At 39.5% G+C, this 27,947-nt stretch overlaps 1 protein-coding gene across 2 annotated transcripts in view; it reads left to right on the top strand.

The window, feature by feature from the left end:
- The window catches only part of ALDH1A1 (aldehyde dehydrogenase 1 family member A1), a 93,296-nt gene extending 65,552 nt beyond the window's left edge, over positions 1 to 27,744 (top strand). For both annotated transcript variants that reach the window (XM_032866635.1, XM_032866634.1), the window contains exons 5-13: positions 259 to 320; positions 2,974 to 3,102; positions 4,484 to 4,597; positions 8,873 to 8,975; positions 10,713 to 10,897; positions 14,860 to 15,024; positions 19,003 to 19,160; positions 22,403 to 22,477; positions 27,128 to 27,744. In XM_032866635.1, coding sequence (XP_032722526.1) covers positions 259 to 320; positions 2,974 to 3,102; positions 4,484 to 4,597; positions 8,873 to 8,975; positions 10,713 to 10,897; positions 14,860 to 15,024; positions 19,003 to 19,160; positions 22,403 to 22,477; positions 27,128 to 27,200 — 1,064 coding nt within the window. In that variant the 3' untranslated portion in view covers positions 27,201 to 27,744. The remainder of the gene's footprint in view (positions 1 to 258; positions 321 to 2,973; positions 3,103 to 4,483; positions 4,598 to 8,872; positions 8,976 to 10,712; positions 10,898 to 14,859; positions 15,025 to 19,002; positions 19,161 to 22,402; positions 22,478 to 27,127) is intronic.
- Positions 27,745 to 27,947: the final 203 nt, after the last annotated feature.

Raw genomic sequence — 27,947 nt, 5'->3', positions numbered from 1 at the left:
CTTTCAGATACATTCCGTTTTTGCATTTTTGCCTTGGCTTACGTCAGTTTTATGGTTCCTCTCATTGCAAATTACTATTGCAGGACGTGGATTTTTCCTTTTGTAAGTGGTTGGAGATACGGGGGTTATTTTTATTTCTTTATTTGTTGTTTTTGTTTTCAGCTATTGTCTACACCTTCCTCTCACATCAACCCCAAAGACCATTCCATGAATGTTAAACGTATTTGTCCACAAATGATTGTGTGTTTTATTTTCCAGATGGAAACTTTTTCACTTACACAAGACATGAGCCTATTGGTGTATGTGGCCAAATCATTCCTGTAAGTTGGTCTCCTATATCATTTTCAGGCTTAAAAATGAAAGAAAAAAAAAAAAGAATTCTATTTCTATTTCATTTGGTAAAGTTTTCTCCAGCACATAGGGATTCTTAGATACTTGCTAAATGTGGAGCAAACATAGTAACTGATGAGCTTAGGTCTCTCTGTGACTGAACTCTGGAGGTGAATGAGGTAGTCCAGAAATATATCTATAGTGTGGAACATCACTTGAGTGTGTTTTGATATTACAGCATTGACCTATCTTAACCTTTTATTCTGTGGCTCATTTTTAAAAAGCTGTGTTATGTACTCTTTTTAATACCCATGTTTCACATGCATGTGGCAAAGCAGCCATTGCTGCCTTCTCTGTTGCAGGATGCCATTTTAGTGAAGTAGTATGGCCTACCAGTCTCCAACACTTTTTATCTCCTCATTGAGACTTCTCATCCAGGAGAAGAGTAGCAACCAGTGTTTGAGTCCAAAATGCATTTTTTAAATTAAAGTGGAGGAAACTGTTGGAACACTGTATGGAATTTATCCAACCTTTAGTTGTATTTTTAAGCAGAATCATGAAGGCTTTCTTTTAAACCCAACAAAAAGGAGACTATCTAAATGATTTCACCGACATAATCCAAGAAGCCAAACAAAAAGATGGTCAAGTATTCTGAAGCTTTTACATGGAGACATGTCAATGACTTATCTTCTCCTCCAATGCGATGGAAATGCATCCACAGCCACATTTTGAATAAAATTGCTCATTAGTTCAATACTCAGTAAAACTAATAAAAATTATACCATCCTGAATACTAGTAATAGCTAGTATTTTTTGCATGCCTATTATGAACCCATCACTCTGTTAAGCCTTTGGCCCACTTTCTTGACAAATCCTCAGGATCATAAGGTAGCTCTATGTTTAATTTCTTGAGGAATTGCCACACTGTTTTCCAAAGTGACTGCACCAACTTGCATTCCCACCAACAGTGTAAGAGGGTTCCCCTTTCTCCACATCCTCTCCAACACACGTTGTTTACTGTCTTGTTAATTTTGACCATTCTAACTGGTGTAAGGTGGTATCTCAATGTGGTTTTGATTTAAATTTCCCTGATGGCTAGTGATGATGAACATTTTTTTCATGTGTCTGTTGGCCATTTGTATGTTTTCCTTGGAGAAGTGTCTGTTCATGTCTTCTGTCCATTTTTTGATATGATTAGCACTACTGGGTATGTACCCCAAAGATACCAATGTAGTAAAAAGAAGGGCCATATGTACCCCAATGTTCATAGCAGCAATGTCCACAGTCGCCAAACTCTGGAAAGAGCCAAGATGCCCTTCAACGGATGAATGGATGAAGAAGATGTGGTCCATATATACTATGGAATATTATGGCTCCATCAGAAAGGATGAATACCCAACTTTTGTAGCAACATGGACGGGACTGCAGGAGATTATGCTGAGTGAAATAAGTCAAGCAGAGAGAGTCAGTTATCAATATGGTTTCACTTACTTGTGGAGCATAAGGAATAACATGAAGGACATTAGGAGAAGGAAAGGAAGAGTGAATTGGGGGAAATCGGAGGGGGAGATGAAGCATGAGAGACGGTGGATTCGGAGAAACAAACTGAGGGTTTTGGAGGGGAGGGAGGTGGGGGGTTGGGTGAGCCTGGTGGTGGGTATTAAGGAGGGCACGTATTGCATGGAGCACGGGGTGTGGTGCATAAACAGTGAATCTTGGAACATGAAAACAATTAAATTAAGATGTTAAAAACAATTAGAATCCTCAGGATGACTTTTTGAAGTAGAGAGGATTTTTATCAGCATTTACAGATGATGAAATCATGCATGGAAAGCATGTAACTTGTCTGAGCTCACTGAGCTGGTCAATGATTGAGCTGAGATTTGAACAAAGTTCTTAGCCACCAGACCCTATACTTTTTGTCTTTTTTTTTCTTAAAGATTTTATTTATTTATTTGACAGACAGAGATCACAGGTAGGCAGAGAGGCAGGCAGAGAGAGAGGAGGAAACAGGCTCCCCGCTGAGCAGAGAGCCCAATGCGGGGCTCGATCCCAGGACCCTGGGATCATGACCCAAGCCGAAGGCAGAGGCTTTCACCCACTGAGCCACTCAGGCACCCCTATACTTTTTGTCTTTAGCAAGATATTTGTCCTGGAAATAAACATTGCTACTACCACTACTATGCATACACATAAGCACACACACACCCAATTTTTATTATTGAAATACAGTTAGCTTCAGGTCACTGCTAACTATTATTATTGGGTACATGGTTACAACAAATGATCTATAAGGAGGGAGGAATAATTACAATTTTCAAAGATGTGCAGACATGTTTAATAGGCCTGATTTTTAAACCGTGCAGTATTTTTTTTTTCCTCCAGTAGATGAAGAACTCAAAATAACAGCACTTAATAAAATTTTACGGCTCCATTCCACTCCTGTCCCATATCGAGTTTATTTGGAGCTTTCCAGCATTTATGAGTTGCTTTTAGCAATGAACCTAATTTGAAAACACCAGTTGATTACACAAAACTACAAGTATTATTTCACATCTATAGGTAGTGAATAATGTAGACGTTAGATTGGCAAATATGGCTTTCAGCAATACAAAGAATCAATTGTTCCCTGTTGCTTTCTAGTGGAATTTCCCGCTGGTCATGCTCATTTGGAAGATAGGGCCTGCCCTTAGCTGTGGAAATACAGTGGTTGTAAAACCTGCAGAACAAACTCCTCTCACTGCTCTTCATGTGGCGTCTTTAATCCAAGAGGTGAGTTTCCCAAATCAAAATACGCACGAGAACTCAGGAGCCCTCCTTTACCCTATGAAGGCCTCACTTGGTGCTGCTGTAAACCACCTGCCAATGGCTCCAATCCAGATGAGAACACATCAAGCATGGCCTCCAGCTGACATTGCCGGCAGTCAGCCGCCATGAACTTCCGCCCAAATGGGGACAAGAAGCCAGATTCAAAGGCTTCCTGTCAAACAGTCACCTTACAACCACTTTTATTTTTGTTTCCTTAGCTTAATTCATGGATGCAAAGTCACATTGAAATTGATGTATCTTTCTTTCATATATTGAGATGAACACTGGTTTCTAATTGACACTAATGGATTGGAGGTTCCGCAGAATTTTTTTTTTAAACGAGTCCCTCCAAAGGTTGGAGGCCTCTGTGCCAATATACTTACTTTTAATATTGGGCCACATAATTTTTAAACATATCTATCCACGAGAGGACATATTTATGTTCCTTTTTCTGTTGTGGTTTTTTCTGCATTTATTTACCTTCTTGCTCAAACACTGGCCAAAATAAAACAAAACAAAACACATGAAGTGTAGTTTCATCAACTATCCAGATTGGGTTTCTACTTTATTCTTGCAATGTATTGCTCTTTGTCCTTCGGATCTTTCCAGAACTTAAAAACCAGGCTTTAGTTACTAGAAAATTTTTAAAAATCTGAACCTAAATCTTAAAACTGTTCTTCACTTCAAATTTAAAAGAAAGAGAAAAAGGGCAAAAGAGATATCAAAATGGGGCATTTTGATGCTAATAACATGAAATTTTCAGGTGCCCATCTCAGGTATACACCGTTTTCTACCTGTTCATTCTTTAACGGGAATGAAATCAATCTGTGAAGCTTAGTCATGCACGGGAGGACAGTTCTTATCTAATGTTTTACTGATTAAATATTGCCAGTACAAATTTGGGGCCCAGCTGGAATGCCCTGAACAATCAATAGCTAGAAACTGAAAAGGTGAGATCCTTTTAGCTTCTTAGTTTCGCCGGTAGGATAATAATTGCATTGTTTTCCTTCTCTGAGAATAATTTACCAAGATCTTTTACACACACTCTCTTTCTGAGTTACTCTTATGAAATTTGAGGCAGCCATCACTGGGGCAATGATCCAGAAAAGTCAAACAGGGACTTCCCCTGACCAAGGAGAAACACTTCCCCAGTAACATAACTTAGGTTAAGTAGGCTACAAAATGAAATAATAATAATAATAAAAATAGCACTGAAATGAGTCTTTCTTGGTAGAGAAACTCATAGGCTTGGCATCGAGAGGTGGTTTTGATCCCAGACTCTCCTCTTTTTATCATGGAATTAAATTCTCGGTTCTGTTGTAACCGTTTTACTCTTTATCCGCAGGCAGGTTTCCCTCCTGGAGTGGTGAACATTGTCCCTGGTTACGGGCCTACTGCTGGGGCGGCCATTTCCTCCCACATGGATATAGACAAAGTGGCCTTCACAGGATCCACAGAGGTAACATTAGCTACTCAGGCCAGTCGTGCAGAAGGTCTGCATCTCCAGGTGTCAGAAGCATGTTTTGTATCACTGTTTTTAGGCCGACATTTCTCTAAAACAAAAATTCCTTTTAATGATTTGTTCCTTATTCCAGGCTTCGTGCGTGTTTATAGAACATAAGCAGATGTGGGCGAGATGAAGCGGGGCTCCTGTCACACACCTGGCGTGCACGAAACTGTGTTTAGTGTGTGCGTTACTTTCCATGACAAGAAATAGAGCCGATGAGACCCTGTCGTATGATTAGTATGGTTTATGATAGAAAATCTAAATTAGGCCACAGTGATTTGTATGAATGAATGTAATCGTACCCTGTAGATTATGGAAATTAAACAGCAGAACATCCCCTTTAGCTCCTTATTTGGGGCTCTCTCTTTCCTGATCATTCTGAAAGGGAGCCAGTGACTCAGCTCCCTGAGTGTTACTGCTGGCTGATCCTAACTTGTATGCCTCTCTGGCTCCAGTGTGAAAGGACAGAGTGTCAGCTGTGGGCACTGCAAGAAGAGGCAGGAGGGAAAGGAAGAGGGAACCGCCTGGAAAGTGGAGTTCAGGAGAATGGATTCCCACCTTTTGAGATGATTTTCTGTTGCAAGTAGAAAGTGGTAAAATCATACGGTATCAAGCAGAAAACCACTGGAGTCCTCCTGTTGGATTATGTGACACTGTGGAATGTTCAGTGCAAACCTCTTACTGGTACACAGTATGAAAGATAAAGAATGAGAAGAGCCCCTTCTTATAAAGGTGCTGTTACACACAAGATACAAGACAAGATGTAAGATACTAAGGGCTGTACAAAGTGCTTGCTGTAAGGGCATTCACAGGAAGGAATGATGATGCCTACACAGGTGTGAGAACCTGCTCTGAGTTTTGAAGAGTGGTTCCTTTTTTTAAGTCCCCAGAGATTGAGAAGCAAGAAGAATATCCTAGATTACGAGGAGAGGCTAATTTGATTATTTTATATTCCTAATTAGAACACTCCAATGTAAAGAAACATTTTTTTAAAGATTTTACTTATTTATTTGACAGAAATCACAAGTAGGCAGAGAGGCAGGCAGGGAGAGAGGAGGAAGCAGGCTCCCCGCTGAGCAGAGAGCCCGATGTGGGGCTTGATCTCAGGACCCTGGGATCTTGACCTGAGCCAAAGGCAGAGGCTTTAACCCACTGAGCCACCCAGGCGCCTCTAAAGAAACATTTACATAGAGAATGAAAATGGTGGAAAATCAAATTTTATTTTCCTTGATCCTTTTAAAACTAGATAAATACAAAAAATACTTTTTATGTTTCATAGACACAGAATTCAACAGACCCCTCAATGAGTTGGGGAAAACGAATCCTGCATTTAGGATTCTGTGGACCAAACAACTGGGAATAAGATGTGGCAATAAGTTAAAAAATGGTGAAGTCACAGATCAAAATCAGAGCAGAGGAGGTTAAGGCAGATGGGTAGACATTCCCCAGCCTAGCCTTCTAGACCTCCACACACATTTCCTGCTCTAGACCCCATGCCCACTCATTCTCCACTTCATCGGATCCCATCTCTACAACCACTGCCTATTTGTCTTGACCCAGCGTTGGACCCCTACATGCTCTGGGGCACTTTACCTGGTAAAAATGGTAGAACTCTGAGATTAAAAACGAGGAAACATCTGGGTTCAAATTTTGACTCTACCCCTTTAAACAGTATGTCTTCCAAACGTTAAGTATCATTGCTACATTTGCAGTTCTCATTTATAAATGAGAATAATAATATCTATCTTATTGTACAAAATACAGTTGAAGGAGCTAGTGAGTAGTAAAATATCAGGCACTGTACAGGGTATTCAAATCTATCTTTTCACTCCTTCAGCCTTTTGCTCACTCATTGCCACACCCACTGCTTCTACTGCTTCTAATATGGCTTCTACCACCTCTATCTTTTGTGGTCATGGTAGCAATGACCCTCTTTCTAAAAGTGTTTCTGGCAAGGTAAGAATTTTAATGTCCTATTAGACTCATTTAAAACAGAATAAAAGAAAACAAAGCAAACAACAGAGTCCAATGCACATTGTGCAGGATGTGGTAAATTAGACCATTTTCATGAGCACTTGCTACTTCTGCCCCACATGGCAATGCGACAGCATCATGGAACATATTGCTTACTGTAGTCTCGAAGGTTCTTATCTTTCTTCATTGCAGACCGCTTTAAGAAATATGATGAATCTTCATTTTTTCCCAAGTAAGAGAACAAAATCATGGGACAAAAACTGATGTCTCCTTGTTTCGGCTTTCACGAGACCTTTGGGAAAACTCAAACAAACCTTTTATTTGCCTTCGCAACTTGTACTAAGCAAAAGTGTAACCTTCCTCCCCTACTCATACTTCTGGCCACTCTTCATTCTAGTTCTCTTGACATCTGTAGCTTTTAGGAAAGGATTAGTTAGATTCCCTTCCCTGAGACAAAAATGATATACTTTAATAAAGTTTCTCAAGTAAATATTTCTAAGTTAAAAAAAAAAAAAAAAAAAGATTCAGGGGCACCTGGGTGGCTCAGTGGGTTAAGCCTCTGCCTTCGGCTCAGGTCATGATCCCAGAGTCCTGGGATCGAGCCTCACATCAGGCTCTCTGCTCAGCGGGGAGCCTCCTTCCCCCTCTCTCTCTGCCTGCCTCTCTGCCTACTTGTGATCTCTGTCTGTCAAATAAATAAATAAAATCTTAAAAAAAAAAGATGCAGAAAGAATTTGGAGACTTCAAAGGAAGAAAAGAAAATATTATGTAGAAAATAAAAGATTCTTAATCATCATCTTAAATGAAAATTTAATAAGAAGTATATCATGGAAGGAAAATGGTATACAAAAGAAATTTTCAGACAGGATTTCCCAACCACAAGTCTAATCTTAGGTTCTTTTTATTAACTATATTAAAGGATTTGATTTAGTGCATGACATCTTTAAATAAGATAAAAACATTGGAAGATTCATTATTGCTGTGCTCTGTAAGGCACAGTAGCAGTCAGTTCAATAACCACATAAAATTCAAACATACGCTCAGCAAGCACCTGCTTATCTTTTGTTCAGTTGGGAGAGAAACTTTTTATTAAAATCTGATGTGTCAAATAGGGAAAGAAAAAAAAAACCCAGAAGCAAGATAAAATGAATCATCTTTCAAAAAGAAAAGCAAAGATCATTTAGGACGTTAGGACTTCAATAAAAATAGTAAAGAGGAAAGAGTTACAAAGCAGGCCAGGTCTTAGGGATGGAAAAATAAAACAACTACAGCAAATAATCTTGATGGGACATGATCCACAGAGGAAAAAAAAAAAAAATGAAAACAATGCCTTTCTCTGAAGAGGGGCAACTAGCATTAAAGAAGAAACCAGAACAGTAGGATTCCAGCTAACTGAAGCAGCAGCACAGAGCCCAGATCCAATTTCTTTTTTCTAGCTCCACGGTTCAAAGATGTGGAAGAAGAGAGGAAGGAAGGAAGGGAGGGAGGGAGGTGGGGGTGGGGTGGGGAGAGAGAGACCTGGCAAGCAACCATAGTTAAACAGCCCCCACTGTGACAGAGTGCGCTGAGAAGTATGCAGTGACAGGACTTCATCACTGCCACCAACGGGGCGGTATCTGTTTGGGAAATTGATGTGTTTGCAAATAATACAATCCGAGGGAGACTGTGAATCCATCATGAGGGTTCCTTGGGGGAGGGGGTATAAGAGGAAGAAAAAGTCGTGTCTGCAAAGACTCAACAGAGCGGGCTTCGCAGAAGAGTTCCGGTATCAGCCAGACCCCAAGGAAGGGTGGGACTGAGGGAGGCCCAGGTCAAGGTAGACATAGAAGGAGAAACAGAGATGAGGTTTAGGGGAGCAGTAAGTATGCCAGTTCGGACAGAACTTTTTGGATTTCAGTAGAGGATGAAAAGCCAAGTAGGTCAGTGATGGTTGGATCATGACACGTCCAGTCCAGCAGTAGAAATGTGAAGTTCTGATTAAAATGAAAAACACCTCCTGTCCTTTCTGTCCATCAAGATCATCCTTCCTCTTCTCCTTATCTGTTCTCATGAGTGTTTTTCTGATGCCTCATGTTTGTGTCCGGATGGAGGGATCTTTGATATCGGAAGGTGCCAAATCTTGAGAAAAGCCACTTAATGCTTCTCCCCAATGGAACTCAACGGTGGCACAAACCACATATACATTTAAAGGCGAAATAAAGCTGCCTTCGGGAGAGCGGGTTCAGCCTCCTGCTCTGTAATGCTCCATTCCAGGTTGGCAAGATGATCAAGGAAGCCGCTGGCAAAAGCAATCTGAAGAGGGTGACCCTGGAGCTGGGGGGGAAGAGCCCCTGCATTGTGTTTGCCGACGCCGACCGTGAGTGGGAGCCATTCTTAACTTTTCACCCCTCATCTTGGTGTCTGGCAATGCCAGACCATGACCTTGAAGTTTATAAAAGGGTTTGCTTCTAACATCCAAATGTAAGGCATTAACCAGAACCCAGGATAACTCTTGAAAATCTCTCAAACTGTCCTATAATGTCACAAGTAGATGAGTATAACACAGACACTCTTTCTTCCTGGTGTGGAATAGATGGCCATTTTCGCAGCTGAACTCTAGGTGACTGTTTTATACTTCGGAGCCATGGTGTTTTTTTGTTTTTTTTTTAATTCCATGCCTGTAAATATTAGCATTGGGTTAGGCATGGTGACGTACACCCAGTTGTTCTGGACTGGGACCAACTGGAGAGATGGCAAATGTCCCAATTTTCATTTCCCTTTACTCGGGGTCATACACACATGAAATGAACTGGCCAGAAGGCAGTGGTACTTAGCGTTTAAGGAATGTCTCTCCCTTTTTTTCCCTAGCAAGTGTGGTCAAATTTACATAAATTCCATCTATAATTAGGATGTGACTCCACTATACAGTATCCCTGGTTCGTTCTGATTATATTATCGAGTAACCTCCCACAATTATTTCCTAGATGGGAGTCAGTCAGCAGTGACAGACTGTCAGGCATTCATCTCGTTCTGTCTCTGACAGCTGCAGGATGAGGAAATGAACAGAAATGGCCCAGTGTGATCTTAGCCGAAGCTTTTCAGAACACACTGCCTCGCTGTATATTCTACAAACGTGATAAGAGTCCTGGTTTTTACCAAACCTTTCTCCACTCCAACTTAAGTGGGTGTGCTTAATTCACGAAGTCAATAGAGCAGTACTCAATTGCTTTCCTTTGAATTAAATCTTCAACAGTTAAAAAATTAAAATATGGAGAAAACTTTCTTCAGGTTGTTTAGGGTTTAGTGATAACAACTTATTTCTCCCTTTTAAGGCCCATCCTACCATCTCAAATACGTAGATAAGAAGAGTTTATGGGCATATACGAAATAACATGGTGTATTTTAAATAAAGGTGGAAAATGTTTTTTCTAGAACAGCACTGTTAAGGTGGTGGAGTGATTTTGGCTATTATTTTCTTTTTCAGAAATACAACTTTTCCTATTGAACAGGGTGTCTAAAAATAGTTTTAAATTATTTAACGCAATAGATAGTCCATGTTCTCTTTGTCAATTACTTAAAATCTGAGGCCTGAGCTATTCAGTCATCTAACTAATGATAAGCAGAGATGTTTATAAAAACCATGTACAGGGTCAGTCATCTGGATGGTGTAATCAGTTAAGCACCCACTCTTGGTTTCACGTCTGGGCGTGATCTCAGGGTCCTGGTATCGAGCCCCAGGTTGGGCTCCACAATCCACAGAGAACCTGCTTGAGATTCTCTCCCTTTGCCCCTCCCCCTGCTCTCACTCTCTCTCTCTCTCTAAACAAATCTAAAAGAAATCATTTATAGTGGGATAGGATCTTGTGACACTTTGTGTATTCTTGGTAGTCTCTATATTAATTTTTTCAGATTCTATATTTGTGGCTAACATTTCCACATCAAATGAAGGATTAGAAAGGTTCATTTGTCACCTGGCCGAGGTGGTGGTGGGGGGGGCGTTTGGATCTGTATCTGACCGTGCATCTCACAGTGTCCTACTGCCCCTGAGAGAGATGCATACAAATGTGTCATCTTTAAAAAGTATCCCTTCTTCCGTGTGACTTCTCCTCTGCAGTGGACAATGCCGTTGAATTTGCACACCACGGGTTGTTCTACCACCAAGGGCAATGCTGTATAGCCGCATCCAGGCTTTTTGTGGAAGAAACGATTTACGATGAGTTTGTTCGACGGAGCGTTGAACGGGCTAAAAAGTATGTCCTTGGAAATCCTCTGACCCCAGGAGTCAGCCAAGGCCCTCAGGTGAGTGTACAAAAGAAGAAATAGCATTCACAGGGGACAAGAACAAATCGTCCTCTTTAGGTTTACTTTTTATTGAGTAAGATCATTTCCTTACCACAGATCTTCCTAGGGGATCACACTGTATCAGTTTGGTGTTTCAAAAAAAAAGCAGTCACTCATTCCCAGTGTTAAAGAAAGCTCCCCGAAGTTGTGCGGCCCCGCCTTCATGTCTTGAAACAGTTTAAGAAGCCTGTTGGCAATTGAAGAGGTGAGGACAAACAGCAAAGGCTGTCACTGTCTTGTCCCCTCAGTCTGAACACCTCCTGATTCCTGCGTGCTGTCTCTGGCCACTTGGAAGTTCGTGTGGAATCCTGGCATTTCTTTCTCCCTCAGGATCAACCCTTTGTCTCAGCTACCACCATCCCACAGACGCGGGCCGCTAGCATGCCTCTCAGTTCACGCCGGCCTTCACGCACTCTGACGGGCCTTCCAATGGTGGCCTGAGTGTTCTAGAAGGTCCCAGGTCTTGGTTTTGGGCAAACTTCTCATTTCCGGTGGAAAAGGCCAGTTGTTCCCTCAGGTTCCCATTTTCTTCTGTCTTCTTAGAACCATTATCAACAAGAGGGTCTTTCTCTTGTCCAAAGGCTACCTTTGCCTCTTCCTTGCACAGTGACCTGTTCATTGTCTGTTATGCGAACTCCTGGATCTTTCATTCTGAATTTACTCCAGCCTTCTGGGATCTTGATCTAGAGCAGTGTTCTCAACTGCAAACAGTTTTGCCCCTCACCAAGGAAATATTTGACAACATTTTTAGTTGTCTCAACTGGGGTGATTGAGAGGGAGTGGTCCTACTGGCATTTAAAGGAGGGTGGAGGCCAGAGATGCTATAAAACATTTTATAATGTACAGGAGAGCCCCACAATTAAGAGTTCTCTGCCGCAAAATGCCAATAAGGCCACTGGTGAGAAATCCTTTTCTGGAGTGTAAACATTAAGCGTAGAGGCTTTATTCTTTCACACTAAAAATTATACACTGTTCCATGCTATTGATTTGAAATGAACACTGTTCTTAACACACTCACTAAGCCAAAAATAAATTTTATTAGCCAAAATTTATTGAATGCTACTATCAGCTAAACCCTGGGATAAGGACCTGGCAATGCCCAAAGGAACAAGAATGTGCTACCTGACCTCATGGAGTTTACATTCTGGAAGAGTTAAAAGGCTGTCTTGGGGTTTTTCTGCTCATGCCAAGACAGCCAAGTAGGAAAACCTTAGGGTTTAGGCAATGCCAAATATTAAAACCTAAGAGCCCTAAAATAACTTGTCTGGTAAATGAAGTAATATGTTGTTTTATTTTAATCACATTATATTTATATTTCTTCATTGGTGAAGTGATTTTCCAATTTGATTTCATAGACCAAAATATGCATTCTTTTTAAAACTTTTTAAAAACCTGGAAAAGTCGGTATTTTCACTTGCAAAAGAATAATAATACCCACATCGAAGGTTATAACAATATCAGCAGAAGTGGCATCTTGTCCTAATGCAGAGAGATGGACTTTGGAAATAGAGGTTGGATTTTAAATCTAACCTCCCTGAGGCTCTGTTTTCTCCTCTGTAAAATGGAAATAGTAACACCAATCTTGCAGGGTCATCGAGCTGTGAAATGTAGTAATCTCTACAAAGCATCTGAGTGTCTGGTTCACAGTACATGCCCAAATGTCTGTTGAGTAAATGAAAATTGTACGCTTCCATTTATACCTACAGTGACAATTACTATCACAGATCAATAACTTCATATATCCGCTCTCGTTGGTTTTGTTGATCTATGGTTTCCAAATAATATGAAGGATGTCTCAGTGTCATTTCTCAAACTATCTTCTTTCTCAACCCAACAGCCCTAAGGAATTAAACAATTTGCACATTCAAACACATCAAAACGTATACTTTGAGACTATTACAATGCCATGCCCTATTACATTTCATAGACTAGCCCATGAGCTAATGGCCCATCACACAGTAAAGAGCCCTTGCTACATCCTAGCCTTACTGAGAAGTTCCTGAGGGCCAAAAGGAAAGCCAAATCCAGATATGGCCAGTCTGAAACCTTCTGGGGAAGATTTGTATTTACGGTGAAGCAAAATTAGCCAGACTACATGGAGTATGTCCCTAGGTATAACTGAAAACATCCATCACTAGGACTAAACTCTTGTGCAAGGTTCTCGATCTTGCCTGTGCATTTCAGTCACCGGCAAATCTTATTAAAAATGCAAATTCTGATGCAGCAGGTCTTGGGTGAGGCCTAAGAAATGCATTTTGCCACCAAGAAATGCGAGGGTTGCTGGTTAGAGGACCATATTGTTGGTAGCCTGACATTACACTATGAATTCCTGTATTCTTAGAAGTTACTGACCATCTAAGTTTTCCAACAAATTCTTTCAGCCTTTACCTTCCAGTTAATAAGCAAGACTAGGACTGTCCCCAAATATCCACTCTGGCCACAGGCAGGGAAAAGTTAGAACTTAGGAAATACATCTTAAGATGAAACCGCCCTCCCCTCCAAAATCATGATTTTTGATGCCATAGTGAGATCAATATTTTGGCATAGGCCAGAGAAGCTTTGCACGGAGATACTTGGACCCTTGGCTAGTTGCTGGCAAACCTGAACATTTTAACCAGGCAGAACTTACACCACCCCTTGGTCCGGCTGTGGTAAATACTAGACAGCAATTTAAATATCAAACCAACAGTTATTAAACCAACATTACGACTTCCTTAATCTGCTGGAAATGAAGAGATGTTTTCTTTTTGAAGTATTCAATTAAGTATCGTACACTAAGGAGGACTGAGCAACTATTTTGCCAAATTTTAGGAAACGGTTTCTGGTTTCAAATAGCACTTAATCTCCTTGGATATGGGAGCAGGGCTGTGTGCTGTTAGTTGGAGACCTTTTTCTGGGATTTGGATGGCGGGGAGATTTCAGGGTCAAATAGGAAGATGAAGAGCGACATTTTTTAAGTAGTAGGAAAAGACAAGTTGAATTGTCAAAAGGCCCTTCACCCTAACTCCTAGATCTTCAATCTTTTTCCTTTAAAGCTTAATTCTGGCCACCCCTGACACAGGGCAGTCTTCTCCAGTGATTCAGGGTCCAAGAGGCACCCAGTCCCTCTCAAAATAGGAACTGAGACAGTACACAGGCCCAATTCCAGTGCGTGGAGAGAAGATGGGTGCTCTGGGCATCCCAGCCAGAACTCTGGACTTAACAGTTTTGGGTTTGTTTGTTTTCCTTATAAAAAATACTATTTAACAAACCATTAAGGCTCCGCAATTCTTGTCGTGTATTTAGATGTGTTCTATGGAAGGAAGCAGGATGTTAATAATCAGGACCCGCTGGAAATTGGGATCAGACCCACTGAGACCGCCCCACGGGGATCCGGCTGGGAGGACGCCTGGGCTGTGGTCAGCGTAGGTCTGGCCAGATGAGGTTGTCAGGAATGAGGAGGAGCAAACAGAGGTCTTGGAGTCTTCAAAGCCTGAAAGCATTTTCTTTCCAGCTGCCATATTTAATTAAACCTAATATCAATGTTCTCTTCTCCTTTTCCTCTCTATATTTCAGTCAGGACTATAGTTTCCAAGTACGTACGTTTGACTATTAACAGGCATTTTTGTTCTGCTGTAAACAGATGACAGTTGTGTGAAAAAGTTTACATTTGTTTGCAGGGCTGATATGCTTTGCTTATGTAACTGCAAAACAAATGCCGAACACAAATATTTATCTGTAAATGCTCTTTCTGGAAAAGTCAGGAGAATAAGCACAGAATGAGTCCGATCCACTGTCGCTGTTTTGATGGAAGATTTCACTTAATAACAATATTCCAGCATTTTGAAACCCTCATTAACAGGCTGGGCAATATAGTATCCTTATAAAGCTTATTTAATCTATTCATTTATTTTCCTTTCTGGGTGGTGTTTTTCCTACAGATCGATAAGGAACAGTATGAAAAAATACTTGACCTCATTGAGAGTGGGAAGAAGGAAGGGGCCAAACTGGAGTGTGGTGGGGGCCCGTGGGGGAACAAAGGCTACTTCATCCAGCCCACGGTCTTCTCCGACGTTACAGACGAGATGCGCATTGCCAAAGAGGAGGTAAATCCGTTCCTTCTGCTCCCTTCCCTTCTGTGCCATATTTTCTCGACATGTGTGTACAAAGTGTCCCTTTGAAAGTCTCAGCCCTTGGGGACCCTGGGCGGCTCAGTTGGTTGAGCACATCACTCTTGGTTTCAGCTCAGGTCATGACCTCAGGGTCACGAGATCGAACCCTGCAATGGGTTCCACACTCACCATGGAGTCTGCTTGTCCCTCTCCTGCCCTTTCCGCCCCCCTTCCCACACACTCTCACACACACTCTCTTACCTCTAAAATAAATCTTTATAAAATTCTCAGTTCTCTTAACCTCTTTCTTTGGTAAATGTTGCTTTTCATTTCTTTTACTGATAAATGTTTATTTGTAATCAAGACTAAAAACAGTAAGGAAGTCATGAGGCCAGGCAAGAATTTCTAGTCAAAGACCGATTGGGCTGCTTAACAATGTCCTAGGGGCTTCTTCACAGCTCTAAAGTAATGGAAAAGGAAGCTTCATTTCGTTGTTGCTTTCTCTCCTCTGCAAAGAAATAATATATTCAAAGATAACTGGAAAACAATTACATGATATGCAAGATTTTTTAAAAAATTAAACCTCTTACTTTGTGATAATTGTACATTCAGCTGTGGGTATGAGAAATAATGCAGACAGATCCCCTCCATGTTTACCCAGTTTTCTTAAAAAATGGTCACATCTCGCAAACTCTAGCATACTATCACAGCAAGTATGTTGACATTGAAACAGACAAAATGGAACGTTTCATCTGCACCTGAATCCTTCATGTTTCTTTAAGGGCCAAACCCCTGTCCCTCCTCTACCCCCCCATCCTTAACCCCCAGCTTTCCCTTAACCACTGATCTGTTTTCCATTTCTATAATTTTGTCATTTCAAGAATTTTTTATAAGTGGACTCATAGTCCGTGCAACCCTTCGGGATTGATTTTTTTTTTTCCACTCAGCTTAATTTTCTACAGATTCATCTAAATTGTTGCATCTCAGGAGAGTTTATTTTTATTGCAGAGCAATTCTCTTGAAATTGGGAAGACTGAATCCTCTCACTTCATTCTTCTTCAAAATTGTTTTAGCTAGCCTCGTTCCTTTGCTTTTCCATATAAACTTTAGAATAAACTTGCCCACATATATTTAAAAAAATCTTACTGGAATTTTCAGAGGAATTGTGTTAAACATGTCTATCAATTTGGTGAGAATTAACGTCTTGAATGCGTAGACTCTACCAGTCATTGAACATAGCCTGTGTCTTTATTTATACCTTCCATGATTTCTTTCATAAGGATTTTGTAGTTTTCGGTATATGAGTCCTAAACATGTTTTACTGAATTTATGCCTACATATTTTTTTGAGCTATTGTAAGTGGAATCTTTAATTCTGGTGCGCATATGCTTATTGCTAGTATTAACAGATGTAACTGATTTTGGATATTTTCTTGATGTTGCTGGAGTCAGAAATTCTTGGAGGTTTTGAGAGATTTCTTGGGAATTTGTATGTAGACAATTATGTCATCTACAAATAGGAAAAAGGATATTCCTTCTCATCCGTATGCTTTTTCTTTTGCTTGTCTTTTTCGTTTGCTAGAATTCTAGCATTATGTTGAACAAGAGTAGCCAGCGTGATTATCTTCGCTTTGTTCTCTATCAGAGCGGAAAAACATTCACTCTTTGCCACTGAGTACGATATTAGCTGTGAGATTTTTCATAAATGCCCTTAATCAGGTTTTGGAAGTGCCTTCCAATTCCCAATTTGTTGAGAGGAAAAGGAGGATGGATTTTGTCAAATGCTTTTTCTGCATCAACTGAGATGATTCTGTGGGTTTTTGGTTTTTTTTTCCATTCTACCAATGTGGTGTCTTGTATTGATTGATTTTTGCATACGGAACCAGCCTTGTATTTCCGGAATGATTCCCACGTGGTGATGGTATATAGCTCTTTGTAGGTATTGCTGAATACTATTTGCTAACACTTTTAAGGAATATTTGCGGTAGTTGATATTGGTCTGTTGTTTGATATTCATCTGTAGTTTGAGGGATATTGGTCTGATTGCTTTTGTTTGTTTGTTTTGTTTGATTGCTTTTATTAATAATGAGAACCACTTAGTGATTGCTAACTATGTGCCAGGTATAGTGCTAAGTGCCTTATAGTCAATGTAAAACATAAGTATATGCCTATGAAATAACAGAAATACAAATGTTTTATTTATGTGATATACAGATTTATATTTCTGACATTCCTATTCATTTTTGTAAAGTTTAGTGTCTATGTTTATATAAATGTTTATATAAATATATTTAATATAAACACAAAATATTCTCATTTAATTCTCACAACGTCTTGAGAGAAGTGTCATATATTGTTTTCTTTTCATGGAATCTCTCCAATATAAGAAGAGAGCCTGTATGTGGTCTTTTCTTCCCAGAGACAAATACTCTCTTTTATTATTTTCACCTATTTAGACTGATTTTTCTTTTTCTTTTCTTTTCTTTTTTTAAAGATTTTATTTATTTGTATTGTGCCGCCGAAGCGAGCACAAGATTTTATTTATTTGACAGATAGAGATCACAAGTAGGCGGAGAGGCAGGCAGAGAGAGATGGGGAAGCAGGCTCCCTGCTGAGCAGAGAGCCCAACACGGGGCTAGATCCCAGGACTCTGGGATCACGACCTGAGCTGAAGGCAGAGGCTTTAACCCACTGAGCCACCCAGGCACCCCAAGACTGGTATTATTTTTCTAATAAAAAAATCTCAGAATATTTATCTGGTGTATAATTCCTACATTATGTTTTAATCGTTGGCAACTAAATAAAATTAAACATTTTGAATTGAAAGTTCTGATCCAATAATTTTCTTAAATGGCATGGTAGTTGTTTTCTGTTTCTACATGTTGTCTTTTATGACCCCTGTGAATATAACATGTCAAACTTTTTTGAACCTTTTTGTATCTTTATGCCTTTTGTATCTTGAGCTCTCCTTTGAGCCACATAGTCAACTATGATATATGATTCTTGTTATCATCCTAAGTAGTAGATAAAAACCCAAGGCCCAAAGTAGAAAGGAGGTAGCTCACATGCCTAGTTCAAGGCAGCTTGAGAGTGTAGTGTACTTCTCATGACCACCACTCCCCACTCTTTCTATGTGACCGACTGTTGCTCATACTAACCTCATTACCACCCAATCCCACCTAACCTAACAGCACAGAATCCCATGGAGCATGTGGGAATCATTCTGTTAAAAAGTGATAGGGTGTTAATGTTAGGAGGAGAATTATGAATAATTTAGGCCAAAAGTCAAATTTATAGATGAGGCGATTGAGATCCATAGAGCTTAGGTGGCTGGTTACTGTTAGATATAGATAGGATCTTCAAACTAGAAGGATCTCTTAAGCCCATTTCTCCAAACTCACTGTGTCCATTGGTTTGCTCCTGGCCAGTGGCCAGCCAATGTCTCTTTAAACAGCATCATCACTAGGTAATTCATTATTTCTTAGGTTTTCCATGTTTGGACAATGCTAAGCATTAGAAAGTTCTGCCTCTGGCAACACATGAATCCCTCCTGGTATGTTCTGCTTGTTGCCCTCCCAGCTTCACTGTGCCCTTTTCCACATAAGAGCCACCCATATATTTGAAAATCACACTCATCCCCCATAAGACTCCTCACGCTCTATATGCTCTTGGCCCTGTTTTCAGCTCTTGTACTTCCTAATTTTCTTAGACAAATATATTGCAAATTATTTGGTGAGCACAAGGTAATTAATGTTAAGAAGATGTAATCCAGAGATATGATATATAACTATATAACTAGGAAAGGCTAGTTTGCATTTAGGAATTATAAATAATCTACCTCGTGGACAGAGGGTTTGCTTTTTTTTTTTTAATTTAATTTACGATAGCTTGTAGGGGAATAAAAGTACAATACCATTGAAAAACATTTAGTTTTAACCTGTTACTTTGATTTCTTTCATTTTTTATGGTATAGATATTTGGACCAGTGCAGCAGATCATGAAGTTCAGATCTTTAGATGATGTGATCAAGAGAGCAAATAACACTCTTTATGGCTTATCAGCAGGAATCTTTACCAAAGATATTGATAAAGCCATCACAGTCTCCTCTGCTCTGCAGGCTGGGACAGTGTGGTAAGTCCAATCCACATAAAATCATCTTTTCAATGTTAGTCACTTTAACATGTTACTTTGAACTTTGTTCTTTCCTTATTTACCTATCCATTTTTGAGGTATTGACATTGTAGTATTTTCAGAGGTATGACACAATAATTTGGTATTTGTATACACTGCAAAGTGATCACTACAATAAGTCTGATTATCATCAGTTCTTCTCCAAAACTAATTTTTTTTCTTGTGATGAGAAATTTTAAGATTTACTGTCTTGGCAACTATCCAATATGCAATACAAAATTATGTACTACAGTTGCCACACTGTACATTATGTCTCCATGACTTACTTATTTTATACCTGGAAGTGTGTACCTCTATACGTTTTGTGTTTTAGATTCCACGTGTAAGTGAAGCCACAGTATCTGTTTTTCTCTTATTTAAATAGTATAATACCGTCAAGGTCCATCCATGTTGTCACCAATGACAAGGATTTCCTTCTTTTTTATGGCCGAGTAGTATTCCGTGGTACACACATCTCACTTCTTCTTTATCCGTTCATCTGTTAATGGACACTTTGGTTGTTTCCATATCTTGGCTATCGCAAATAATGTTGCAATTAACATAGGGTGCATTTATCTCTTTAAAGAGGTGTTTTTATTTCCTCTGGGTAAATATTCAGCAGTAGAATTGCTGGATCATAGGACAGTTCTATTTTTAATCTTTCGAGTTACTTCCATGCTGTTTTCCATAGTGGCTACAACAATTTCCATATCCACCAACTGCACAAGAGAGTTCCCTTTCTTGTGTCCTCTCCAACACTGTGATTTCTTATCCTTTTGAAACTAGTCATTCTGACAGGAGTGAAGTAATCTCTCAAGTGGTTTCAATTTGCATTTCCCTGATAATGACTGATGTTGAGCATCTTTTCATGTGCCTGTTGGCCATTTGCATATCTTCTTTGGGAAAATGTCTATGTAGATCCTTCTCCCCATTTTGTTTGTTGGACTGTTTTTTTTGATTGTTTGTTGTATGAGTTCTTTATGTAGTCTAGAGGTCAGTCTCTCATTAGATATGATATGAAAATATCTTCTCCCATTCAATATGGATTGTCTTTTCATTCTGGTAATGGTTTCCTTTGCCATGGAGTTGTTTTTTTAGTTTGATGTGGTCCCCACTTGTTAATTAGTGATGTTAAGTCATTGATCAATGAGATGCAGACCTATTTGACTCGAAAGTAGTGATTCTCAACCCTGGCTGTGCCTTGGAGTCATCTGGGGAGTTTTAAAAATTAAATAAACTGGACAGAGGCAGTGACCCTCAAATCCATCAGTTGTACCAGTCTCTGGGACTGAAGTGGACTTTTATGTAAGGAGTATTTTTCAAAGCTCCCATGTGATTCTTTGCACAACTAGAACACAGAAAATGCTAAAAAGCCTGATTCTTTCTGTTGTAATGTTTTCTGTCAGAGACTTAAAATCAAGCAAATTCTTAAATAACCAGGAGGGCTAGTGATTGAAGTGTAATTCTCCTATGATAAAATTATTAATAAGATTCAGCATTACTATTAGATGTATGTATATTATCTCCAGTTACTAAAAACTTACTACGTACTAACCACTATCAGAAGGACATTCTATTTAAAAAAATAATAACCTGGTGAGACATTACCACTTCCATCGTACAGAGGAGAAAATAATATGTTCCGAGAAGCCAGACACCTTTCTCAGTATCACCCAGGTACTAAGGGGGCAAAGCCAGGGGTCTTGGGCTTGGAACCTCCCTCCTTTATAACAAGAAAAGGCTGTGGAAGGAGAATCAACTGGCAAAGTTGATTATTTTGAAATTAACAGTTTTCTCTAACTGAGTATTTCTTAGTTCTCCAATTACTTAAACTAAAAATAGTTTCATTTCCAGTATAGGGTCAAAAGAGCAAACTCATTTTCTGCACCTTTTAACAAGGACAAGTTTCAGGTTTTTAACTTTGGAATGTTATATGCCTGCTCGATTAGACTGAGCATATGACATCATTCTGCCCAGTGGTGTGGAAATCCCCAGTCAGGAATTCCTCTGTTATTAAAACAGAGGCATATTCTTATTGCTATTTATTCTAGAACATAATTCTAGTTCTGGCATTGTCCCAGACATAGCTTCCACTTGGTGTTTCATGATAATCATTGAATCCCAGGGTTGATTTTACTCATCATTTCAGAGTAGGGATCTAGCTTTGCAGAAGAACAATTAAAGCTGAAACAAGTTATGTTTTGAAAGCATACATTTATTTAAGGAACCCTGCTCCAGAAGGAGAGACTTGGAAGAAACTGTGGTCCAGTGGGATACATGGAGCTCTGGGAATTTGGACGGTAAATGCTTTAACTGAGGAGACGTCTGAGTATTGTCTCTGGATCACGTTCACAGTCAGACGTCCATGCATCATAAATGTATCTAGGGGTCACATTGTTGTTCTCCTATTATGGAGAGGAAATATTCTAAAAGAATCTTGTTTCTCCTTTAAATTGTGTTTCTTCTCCTTATGTATAATGAGAATCATATAGGTAATTAAATTTTGCTGTTCACCTTGGCCATCAGGAGATTGAAAGTTAAACAAATTGCTCATGCCCTGCAAAACTGTATTCTTTTTCTTGTCTTGACCTTTCATCATAATTTTTCCTTTACTTCTAATTATTCATGTTCTTGTAATTATGTTTGTTCATAGACTATCTTTTAAACATTTTATGAAATCTGGCAAGGGATAAACAAATCAACAGTGAAATCCAACTCCTACTAAGGCCTGTTAAAATAATTTATTAAAACAATTAATGGAAAAAGTGAACTGAGTAATGTGATACATATTACAATTCCAAAAGATAATTGATTCTAGCCTTTTACATACACAATCCTCAAGGGATTTATAAAGCTTATGAATATAGGCCGTGAAAAACACCCACCCAACAAACACCAGTTCTCTGGCAAACCGTATCCTTTCTCCTATGGCATGTCGGCGGTTCTGTCTTCTACAAATCAAACTACAATTTCTCAGGGACACAATCCGCTACACCAGAAGGACCGTCCACACACACAGCTGCACCATTCTCTTTCTAGGCAGTACATACATGTTACTGCATTCTCATTTATAGTACTGCTTAAAAAAAAATAACAATGAGTATGTTGTATTGAAATCAGCAGGGTTGTTAAGGCTGTTAAGATTCCAGATTCAGGAGTTATTTCGTCGGTTATGATCTACAGTATACTTCTTCTTTTCCCAGGGTGAATTGCTATAGCGTGGTATCTGCCCAGTGTCCCTTCGGTGGATTCAAGATGTCCGGAAACGGAAGAGAACTGTAAGAATAACTTTCTATTCAGATAAATGCTTCCCTTGATCCAAACAACTGTCACTCCAGCAAATCGATCCGTACTTGCTACTTGAATTAAAACCTGCCTCCGTTCTTCCCTAGAGATTCGTACTGTCAAATAGCTCTTAAATGCTGGATTTAGCCCGTAAGTGCAAAAGAGTGTTGGCAGAAGGGAACTGTAACATATTACACTCCTACTGTTCATGAGGGACCACACTATGCACTTTTCGTTGGTTACTGAAATATTGCCTACTTTGAGAGTTTCTTGCTATGTATAAGAATGGAATCTATCTGGGAAATATTTCCAAAAAGGAAGCAAAACTACACATTGATGACTAAGAAATATGAAAATATAATGACACTCTAGTCATTTGAATATACCTCTTTAAAAAGTAAATTAGTGTTTTTATCTCAAAAAGCTTCTCAGTGTAAGAAGTTTCTCATTTGTGGGAATATTTTGATACGGAATCTAAAATTTTAAATTACCCAAATTAGTTCTTTTTGCACTAAAATATAAACTGAAAAGGAAATTTAACTAAGGAAAAGATGTTTTATAGTCACGACTAGACTGAGAATATATATATAAATTCATTTACAAGCCTTCAAGTTGCTTTTGAAACCTGGGTGTATAGACTCTTTAAAAACATACATATACATATGTATACACAGAGAGTAGTAGCAATATATTTGGTTAATGTTGTTCAGTTTTAACCATTTCATCTCTTAAAATTTTCTTATATTTATCAATATGTTTTAAAAGTCATGAAGAATAAAGACACATCCTATACAAACCTCATGGAATCAAGCGTAGGAAAGTTGCTCATTCTGTAAATAGCAAGTAAGAATGAGCCTCAGTTTCTAAAGGTCATGAATGCATTAAATAGGCATCTACTTTGTCGTTTAAATAAATCAGCAAAATTACAATGAAGCAATCTTCTTCAGGGAGCCAGCAGAAAGGAAGAATCATAAAATGATTCACCCTCCTTCTCAATATGTTCACTAAGCATTTGCTCTGTATATTAGGCCCCAGGAGTTAGAGACACACGATACCACATCCCATCCTCCATGTAATTGTGGTGGCAGCAAGAATTTGTAAAAGGATAAGTTGTGCAAAATAATCTCACACTGTGAAGTAAATAGTCGTAGACAAGGAGTTCGTAAGTCATGGAGGTAAAAAAGATGATAAAATGCACAGCACCGAGGGACAGAAAATCTGGGCACCACCAGAATATAACATTCACGGCATTGCTTTACCTCTCATGATTTCGTCTGTCCGATATGATCAGCAGTCGTGGGTGGGAACAGGATGGGGAGAACAATGTATAGAGACTCAGTGAGCTCCTTTCCATACTTCAGATTCTATAGTTTTAACCCTTGTGGGAACTCAGTGAATAAGAACTTACTGGCAGTTGATAGAGTCAGAAAAGACCTCACAGAAAACACAGGACTTGATCTAGGCCATGAAACAAACGTTGGATGTCAGGAAGCAGAGAAGGGAGCGTTCCTGAACAGCAGGTTACATATGGCGCACTGCAGGTGGGGGTGGTTAGTGAACTTTGATAGCTGGTGGGGATTTATGGGGTTGGAGAGTATGATTTCAGAGTTAAATAGGATACAGATTATGAAGTCTTGCATTCAAAAAAAGTGGCTTACCTTTTGTTGAGGAAGCAGTGAAAAACCATGGGTATCTGTAGAATGTTGGTGGGGAGAGAATGGCAAAAGCTCAACTCGTAAAAAGAACATGGTGTCGTAGAGGAAGCATAATGGGATCCTAGCCTACCTGCACGTGAATCCCAGCTGCACCTCTTGCTAGTGATACAGTCTGTTTCAAGTTGTCCCATTTTTGAGCCTCTGTTCCCTCCTATTTAAGGTGGAGATGCTAACAAGCCTCTTAAGATGGCTGTTTGAGAGTCCAGCGACACACTGTGTGTCCTTCCCACAGCATTCTGTCACCAGGTGGGGACTCGGCAAACGGTTCCTTCCCTGGTTCCTTTTCTTTATAATATCCATTATTAGAGAGTCCCTTAACAGAACTAATTACTGTACAAAAAGCTGTAATTTGTATTCTGTACAAATACAAGCTGTATTCTAAAGGAGAGTTAACTTGTTTTTGGCCCAGCTACCTAACACATTTCCCTAAGAATGCTGAAGATAAAACAATCATAAGGGACAAAATGACTAAAGCAGACCAAATATATCAATTTTGTTGAATACAGTTTGGTCCAACTTTAAGGTTGAGGCATAAGGAAATCAAGTAAAAGAGGGAAATGGAAAAATAAGGATCAAACATCAATAATTTCTTAAAATTCTGTTACGTGCATATAATTTCCTTCTACATCTATATAAATACAAAGAAGTGTTATGCTGTAATTTTTTTACTGCAAAAATTCTGGCTGAGGATGCTGTTAATGTCTACCTGAACCCAAATTTGGCCAACTTAATTAACAAGTCATTTACAGCAAGATGTTTAAAGAGAATTACTGAAGCAGCAACCTTACATGACTCCCAAGAGTTCAATTACAATTTATCCTTAAAGATAGAAAGGTGTAATTGATCAGTTGGGAACAGAGTCCTCAAAGAGCCAAGATGAATGGTGCGCAGACCTCAGTGTGATGGTAATACTAAGTCCCTGAACTTGGGATTGGTCTCCATTCATGGTGCTGGCACTGGAATGAGTCAAACGGTAGAAACTCCTTCCTTTGTGTAATTGTGCTCATTCTCACTTGAGTGAACTAAGTCACTGAAGACTTTACTAGTATACTGTCACAAACTTAATCAGTTCTTAGCACCTCACAAGAGATTTCTTTCCTCCTGTCCCTTGCAGGAAAGGGGAGCACGAAAGTGCTATAAACTACTGGACTTACAGAGAAAGCACGTGAATATATTTGTTCAGTTATATGCTCCAAGTCAGTGTAGCGAACATTATCCCCGGGCCCACTGAAGTGGCACCAGGCTATGTTCTGGGTACAGAGAGAGAAAGTTGTAATTGCTTACCGGGATCTTATCACTACAGTGTGGACCCGGGAGAGAAGCAAGAGTGTCCCGCAGAGGTTTGCTGGAAAGAGAAATCTCGGGCCTCTCTCCAGACCTACTGAAACAGAATCAGCATTCGAACAAGGCCCCGGTGACTGGTACCTTGAGGATTTTAGAAGCGCAGAACCAGTAGCCCACAGAGCCGCAAGATAGAAATGCAAACAAATGTGTTTGTGTTGTATCGCAGACACAGGAATGTCTATGTGTCGGGATACTTAGGAGCAGGACTTAGTTCAGCTGGAGTAGGACAATAATCACACGTAGTACTCTCCTGAGAGTTTCAAGTGTCCATGTCACCCGAAATACAATGGAAAGCCTATTGGCAAAAATCATGCGTTAATTTATCTAACTTTGTGAGATAAAATACTTACTAAGATATTATCCCTTAATGGGTTTCAGACAACTGAGGCTAAGTCCTTTAATTACTTTGAAGAACATGTTCATCGAAGCTTTCAGAAGGTATTTTCAGAAGCTTAATTGCCCAAGAAAATAATCAGCGTTAAGAGGATTAGGTTACGTGGGAGAAAAAGTGGTCTTGTACCTACCTGTCTCCATCACCAGAAGGGAGGGGTGGGAAGGGATCGAGATCATTTTCCTCTGTCAGCCTGCATGTGCCCGAGTTGTAATTTTGAGAGGGCCCGCTACGTACGTGCAATCCGATCCTCTCACCAAAACAATATGAGAATAACGAACCCAAGACTTTTAGTCATTTCTTCAACAGAGAGTAAATTACAGTTTCCAAAACTGGTAGGAGCTCTCAATAAACCCAATAACGGGTACCAGGATGCTAACTGGTTGACTCGGGTTAGATCTTGATCATTTGGGTTGGATTTAAGAGTTGTATAAGCAAATGGCAGGGGCTGAATAAATCGAAAAACCCTGAAACCACAAAAAGCCCAAAGGTCTGAATTTGGGCCAATGAACCCTCTCTTCTCTCTCTCGAAACAAACGAAAAAGAAACAAACAACCTCTAACAATAAAGTTCAGTATTTTTGTTTTGCTTTGCTTTGTTTTCCCCCAAATCAAGAGATACTACTAAAACTACATACAGCTAGAAAATATTTTGTTTCAAACTGTATCAGGGCACGTTAGCATGAAAATGCCCCGTCATCACTTCTGGGCCAATCACACACAATAAAAATGCTGAGCTAAGCTCCACTTGAATTTATAGTTTTACTGCACCACTCAAGCGATTATATATTACGACTTCTCCTCTTGTACTATATTTCTATTTATTCGAACCTAAACTAGAAATGTTACAATGCTTGTTGGACTGAACTGTCTGGGTTTTTTGGTGGTGAGCTTGTTTATAGTCAAACAAAACAATGTCAAAACTAGACAATTTATGTGAAAATCAGCAGAACGCACATAGTCATTTAAAATGCAAAATAATAAAAAGAGCTTCAGAAGGTTCCCCACAAGGGGATTTATGTAAGACCAGATATCTTCTGGTTGGCTGGCTACTATTTGAAATGCTTCCGTACTCAGAAAATATGTTCCATTGTCCCTAGCCAGATAGGCAAGAACAAATTTGTACTAAACCGTGGACCATGGTCCATTTGTACTGCTGTGTTAACTTCTGTGTGTTTCTCCCCCTCTCTCTAGGGGAGAATATGGTCTCCACGAATACACAGAGGTCAAGACGGTGACAATGAAAATTTCTCAGAAGAACTCATAAAGCAAGCACAAGAACAGAGCGGAGCATCCTCGATGACTAAGCATCTCCTACAGTCACTAATATATTGTAGTGGGTTTTAAATACAAAACTGTTCTTTTCTTGATTTTTCTTAAACATCAGCTAATCATATTAGCATTAAAACTACACATAGAAAACTTGACATGTAGCTTATTCTGAAAGAATCTTGTATCTTCTGATATGTGACCCCCCCCAAGTCCTGTCTGTAAAAAAAAGGATGGATCTGATGTAAGATCTCTCCAAACTCTGTAAGAGCGATGTGCTTCTCTTTGTAGCTACTTGTCCAGGATAATCATGTTCTAGAAGAGGACCAGTTATCATGTGGCTTCTTTCTCTAATGACCCCATAAGTTCCTTAACACACCTTTGAACTACAGAATAGATCTGTTCTATTCCCAGTAGTTGTGAAGTCACTGGAGTTTGTTGAGATGTCTCCTAGGATGTCGTGTCTGCTTGTCAAAGAAGTAATGCCTGAAGTACTTCGCTGTAACCTAAACATAAAGCTTAATAAAAACAATCTTGCATGATTTTTGTAAGTCTGAATTTTTTTAAGACTATTTATTTATATATATGAGAGAGAGAAAGGAGAGCATGACTTGGGAGGAGCAGAGAGAGAGGGAGAAGCAGACTCTATACGGAGTATGGAGGTGGACTTGGCAGGGGGGTGGGGGCGAGCTTCGATCCCACAACCCTCAGTGAGATCATGACCTGAGCTGAAATCAAGAGTCAA

The sequence above is a fragment of the Lontra canadensis genome, unplaced genomic scaffold, assembly GCF_010015895.1.
Source record: "Lontra canadensis isolate GAN:19392208 unplaced genomic scaffold, GSC_riverotter_1.0 scaffold31, whole genome shotgun sequence".
NCBI classification, from domain to species: Eukaryota; Metazoa; Chordata; class Mammalia; order Carnivora; family Mustelidae; genus Lontra; species Lontra canadensis.
Note: the sequence above shows the minus strand (reverse complement) of the source record. Positions and strands in the feature narration are given on the sequence as shown.